The following is a 6,157-nucleotide window of genomic DNA, read 5'->3' on the forward strand; positions in this document are numbered from 1 at the left end:
ATAAAATATGGAGGTAATGGGTTAGGTAAAAGAATAAAAATTGAAAAAAGCAAAAGTTGTTGAGAGAATTGGAGGAGAGAGAGTATAAAATTAATAAAATATGATTTATGTTGGGTCTACTAGTTGAAAGAAATGAATTAAATATTGTAAAAGATTTCTAAATAAAGAAATGAAGCAAGTATTTAAAAACGATCGAAAAAAAATAAAAATAGAGCAAGTATTTAAAAACGAAGTAAGTATAAGAGTCTTACGACCCTTTATCCCTTGACACTAGGATGCTTAGAATTAAAAGTCCATAAAGATTAGCTTACAAAAAGGTAAAAAGGCCGTCGGTGGTCCAAAGAAAAGCCCATAAGGCTGAAAGTGTCCATTTGAAGCCCGCGATGTATCGCAACACATTCATTGTTATGCCGACAGTAATTAAAGTAATAATCACTAATCAGTGGCTGCTAATCCGTGTAATTAATTAATAAATAAAAGTATATGACCAGTTGACCACACCCAAAACAGTCTTCGTATAATAATGTTGCGTTTGAAAAACCTTTCACAGTTTCAACATGTACATAGCGATGTGGTAACCTTCGAAAAGACTGCCAAATACTTAATTCTTTTTGCTCTCATGCTTTTCCTACAACGAGGCTGCGGCAACTCCTAGCCTTACAAGTGACTTTCAAATGCTATGTACTAGTCTAAGCCCTTCTCCTACCTCTTACGCGAGGCAGCAACCCCGTTCCTCCGTGTTCCCGTCATCCTTCTGTCTGCCTGACTTCCATCTAAATTCATCACAGTTCATATGTATGTGTGGAGTCACTTTGTAAAGGCAACATGTGTTTGTAAGGAGGATATGTGCAGTGCCATATGATTCATTCACTAATTAATTACTATGGAGTATTACAAATTATCTTGTTTTTGTCAATACCTCACTACTGACTACCTTTATTAGTTAAGGACTTAATTAAGGTTGTATAGTTAGTACCTGAATTTGAGATTAATAATTTAAGTTGTTCAACTCCTCCGTGTTTAAATAAATTAAATGTTTTGACTTTTTACACTATTCATCTAATTCATTTTGACAAATGGTTGTGATTTATACGTAAGAATAACGACATAGTTTTGTGGGTACTTGTTGGAATTGTGTCAATGAATATATAGTTTACTAATATTTAATTGTTATAATTTTACTTATTGATAATTAAAATTATAATCAGTCAAAGTGTTACATTGGTATACGTACACAAGGGAAACGTTTCATTTATTTAAACACGAAGAGAGTATTTATTAGACAAACTAATTCACTAAATTTAAATTTAAACTAATTCACTAAATTTGTAATTTGTTACAGAGTACTTTATATGACCTCAAAAGTTTGGTCGACATATGTATATCATAGCTAGTAGATTTTGAGTATTGACTTTATTATAATTTATACTTATTTGGTAATTAAGGATATCATTGGTCAAAACTCGACAAATGTGCTTGTTAATTTAGAGCACTTAAAAAAATCGGAGGTACTATTATGATTGGATCAATATAGTTATGTTTAATCATATTTATAAAACACAAATATTAGTCAAAGTAGTATATGTAAATTGTACAAAGGAAAATGCTCCTCCTACCCGTTACACATAGTGGCAAACTTGCTTCTCCATGTTCCTCCATTTATAAAACACAAATATTTGTCAAAGTAGTGTATAAAGAAATCCACTGATATTATGGGTGATTTTAAGTCTAATTGGTGCACAATTTGTAAGTTAGGTTAGTTATAAGTTCAAGAGAGGTAAGTTGTCACATTTTTAATTTCTTTGTAGGTTGCTACTTTGCTACGAGTACTAGTATAAATAAAGATCCCAACCAGATACTTGATACAAATATATTTTTCTTTCGAATTATTTCGAATTTTTTGAGTGTTTGATCGAAATCATATTCAGACCAATAATTTTGATTTACTAGTCCTTTGTTAATATATGACAATTACATACAGGCTAGTCTTCTAATTCTTCTTAAGTAGTACAATTACATACAACCATTTGTACTAGATGAGGTGCTAGCGTTAAGACAAGGGCACCTCAGATAATTGTTCCATGACAGAAATTAGCTCATGAAATTGCGAATTGTGACTATAAATATATTCAGCCATTAGTAACATTCTAAAAATAAAAAAGAGTAATAAAAACAGTACCCTTTTATATTCAAGAGAAAAACTTAAGCTAAGCTAACACATCGAACGTACAATCCAAGGAGAGTTTATTAGCAGCTTTAGATATGATTGAATCCTTAGATTAAAAACCTTCATGAAAACATAATCTAGTACATTTATAAACGTTTTTTCACAGGGGTTTGTCTATCCAGTATATGCAGTTTCCAATATATGACGATCAACATAACATACACTCAGCTTAGTTAAACAAGTCTGACTAATTGCTTAACAGTTTGACAACTAACAATATGTGATGTAAGACAAAAGTCTATTGTTCCATAGACAAGTTAAGACATCAACACCTGCTTGTCTTTGTAAGACATGACAAAGTCTTATACAAGGCACTATAAGGATACATAAGATGCACAAATAAACACATTACCTCAAGAAATAGTGAGATCGAGGTGACTGAATAACCTAACTACCCATAAGTTAAGTACTGAACAGATATTCTACCTAGTACCTACATACATCCATTTCAAAATTAACGATCAAATCAAGCCCACCAAAGTGTATCGATCAAATTAATTATCCTCACACAAACACACGTTTTTGGACGACAGAATACTGTTTTATTCCATTATATCCCACTATTAGCACACTCTCACACACTTACTCGCACACAAAAATCTCCCACTATTGTTGCTATAGTGATAGAAACCGTTTCTATCTGCATTTCTAAGCACTTTTATAACTTCATTTCCAACACTTGAAAAGCTGGCTTACACCAACCTTACCCATTTTCACTCCTTCCATCTCTTACAATTACCAGCTAGCCGCAAGCGAGTACGAGTAAGTGCAGTTCATCTTCATCTGGTTTGCACTTGTGATTAATCCCAGTGTTCAGGAATCACCACATATATAAATGGCTTCCTCCTCGCCACGATGTTTCCAGGTAACTACTTACCCTTCTCAACATAATACTACTTTTTATTATTACCTTTATTATAAGTATGCATCATACTAAACAAGATAATAATTATGGATGCTCTAACTCATCCCGCTCTTCCTATAAAGGTGTACGCTGTAGGAAGAGTGGGAAGTGGGTATCAGAAATTCGAGAGCCTAAGAAGCCTACTCGAATTTGGCTTGGGTCTTACCCTACTCAAGAGATGGCTGCCGTGGCCTATGATGTGGCAGCCCTAGCTCTAAAGGGCCCCGGCACCCAACTCAACTTTCCCGACTCCTCCCCCTATCTTCCGGTCCCTCACTCCACCTCTCCGAGGGATATCCAGGCAGCTGCTGCCTCTGCAGCCGCAGCAGCTGGTGCTGCTGCGGATGCATTGAATTCCGAAAGAAGGGCAAACCTAAGTGGTGGTGGTCAAAATGATGGTCAAATTGATGAAAATAATAGAGGGAAAAGAATTGAGGAATATTTTGTGGATGAAGATTTAATATTTGATATGCCAAATGTGTTGGCAAATATGGCTCAAGGAATGCTCCTTAGCCCTCCTCGATTGGATGTTCCTACTAATTATGTAGATGATGATGAAGATACTATTGGCAATTCTTCAGGAAATCACAACCTTTGGAATTATCCATAAAATATAATCTTATAACTATTATCCTAAATCATAATAAATATATATGTTAAACTCTACGAAAGTAAGATTAAGGGGAGTATTAATAATCAAGTAATAATAAATATAGTAATGTATGTACGTTGTATGTATTATAAGTATTTTGTATAAATAGTGCTTGTGTACAAATAGTTATTAAAATAAAACTATCTTGCACTACTTTGGATTAGTTATGGAAACCTACAAATTTCCTTTATAAGGGTTTTTTTTTTTTTTTAATCTTTTATTTATGAAGAAGGTCACGTTATTATCTGTATAAGTTTTTTTGTTTAAAATTGAAGGTCTGTAAGCTCAAGATATATAAACTGAATTTGTTCTTATTGGGTCATATGTTAAATGTATGTCTAAATTTTCTGTAGTTATTTTCTTTTTGGGTAATATGTAACTGTACGTTATTTGTTAGCTAGGTGAGTGGTAGCTTTCTCAGTAGTGTTATTAAGTCTTAAAATTACTCTATCAATTAATTATGTTTTAATTAGTAAGATAATTGTCATTACAAAGTTCAGGAATGTGTATACATACTCAGCACCACTATCTTGTTTTCAGTTACACTACTTAGAGGTGGTGTACCTAATGTTTGATTAGTTAGTAGGGTAATTTTCATTAGAAAGGTTGAGGATGCCTATACACAGCACCGCTATCTTGTTACTAGTTACACCTAAAGTTAAATGTACCCTTAAGTTTGAAAAAGCAAAAAAAACACACATAGGTACACTGAAAATTCTAATAATTGGTTTTGATAGTTTGTTTAATCTGCTTCTTTTAGAAGATACTTAATAGTTTTCTTCCGATGCCCTTTATCTCATGTTTAATTCTAATGTATTAAATAAAAAAAAAAAAAAAAAAAGGGAATATATTAGCAGTTGGTAGTTGATGTCCTCTTTTAGTAGTTGATAGAGATGGCTTGATTTAAATGGGGCAAAGACGCAAAGTATTGTTAGCCTCTTATATAATTGGTAAGAGAGTCAGCATCATGAGCATCATCATGGATAAATTGATGGTTGAAATTTGGAAAAGGTGCGTGGATGATAGATGTTTCAATTGTTGAAAATTTGTAAAAATACGGTTGGTACACAGCCGGGAAGAAACGAACAACTGCCATCGGTTTTTTTTTTTTTTTTTTGTCTCTGCCCCTATTATCTTTGTTTTCCTTGTTGGAAATGCTAAAATGGGTGTACATAAACAACGGAAATAATTTTGGCATATTAAAATTTAGTTTAATTTATTTTAAGCCACACTCCTTATGAGAATATCATAAAAACCTGTGTTTTCACAATAATGGATGTGTTAAAATCAAGTTACGTGTGGCTATATTATTCCCATAAACAAGAATCAAAGTTGTATAGTGATTTGGTGTACAAAGATAATAAATAAATAAAAGAATATCATTGATTTGAAAATTGGAAATTTTTACCCTCAAAAACTTTTGGGTACAAAGGGTATGTAGCAATTATTATTGATCAATGCCTAGTTTATTATAGTTTTAGGATGATTTTTTTTATCAATTTTGGGGTAATTTAACCTATTATGCATAACTATTAACATATTATGTTTTTTTTCTTTCTTTTTCACATACCTACCTTATTATGAATTTTATGGTACATTAAGTGGTCAATTTTAAAGTATACATGTTGTAAATTAAAGAGTAGAAAAACTTCTAAATAAGACGAGTGTACTATAAATTGAAAGGAATGGTGTCCTTCAAACAAGTGTGTTATTCCGATAGAGGATTCGGAATTAATTAGAAAAGCTAATTATTCAGTTAAGTCAAGTGTTCGGAATGCCTAGTTGGAGGCCGCTTCCGATCAGTAAGATTAATATATAATTAATCTTACCGCTTGCTCTTGACCGAACCCTATGGGTCACACCCAATCGTGTAACAGAACAAAGGCGACGAATTAATACGAAAGGTTTAAATAAGTCGATAAGGATTTCCGAACTCAGACGTCGGATTCCGAGCTTAGAGCGTCGAACGTCGAGTCGATTCTAGCAATCGACAAGATGATGAATAAGTCAAACAACAAGTCAAATAGTCGTAGCCTCGCATTGGCCTAGCCGTGCGAGGGCTAGGCTAATAAGGCTAGCAAGAGTGCTAGCCTAATGCATGGCCGTGGCCACAAGCCCAGCAGCCACATGTGCGTGCTGGCTGGACGAGCAGGCCACAGCCCGCATGCTAGCAAGCACTAGTAGAGAAAAGTTAATGGGAAGCCCCAAATGGGGAGCGGTTCTTAAAATCTACTTCGAAATCCCTACAAAAACCCACCCAAAAAAAAAAAAAAAAAAAATCAGACCTCAAATGGCAAGCGGTTTAGGATGAACCGCTCCCAAAAATGTAATGGGAAGCGGTTCAAACCGCTACCCTTTTTTTTATAAAAAAAGC

At 33.7% G+C, this 6,157-nt stretch overlaps 1 protein-coding gene across 1 annotated transcript; it reads left to right on the top strand.

Annotated features, from left to right (window-relative positions):
• The first annotated feature begins 2,584 nt into the window (after window positions 1-2,584).
• Window positions 2,585-5,523, top strand: LOC110729367 (ethylene-responsive transcription factor ERF024-like). Its single transcript, XM_021909103.1, has one exon. The coding sequence runs from the start codon at window positions 3,151-3,153 to the stop codon at window positions 3,739-3,741; it is 591 nt and encodes a 196-aa protein (XP_021764795.1). The 5' UTR covers window positions 2,585-3,150; the 3' UTR covers window positions 3,742-5,523.
• The last annotated feature ends 634 nt before the right edge of the window (window positions 5,524-6,157 follow it).

Source organism: Chenopodium quinoa, unplaced genomic scaffold (genome assembly GCF_001683475.1).
Source record: "Chenopodium quinoa cultivar QQ74 unplaced genomic scaffold, ASM168347v1, whole genome shotgun sequence".
NCBI classification, from domain to species: Eukaryota; Viridiplantae; Streptophyta; class Magnoliopsida; order Caryophyllales; family Amaranthaceae; genus Chenopodium; species Chenopodium quinoa.

Coding starts and splice junctions, on each gene's coding strand:
- LOC110729367 (XM_021909103.1), top strand. CDS start 3,151: ATGCATCATACTAAACAAGATAATAATTATGGATGCTCTAACTCATCC.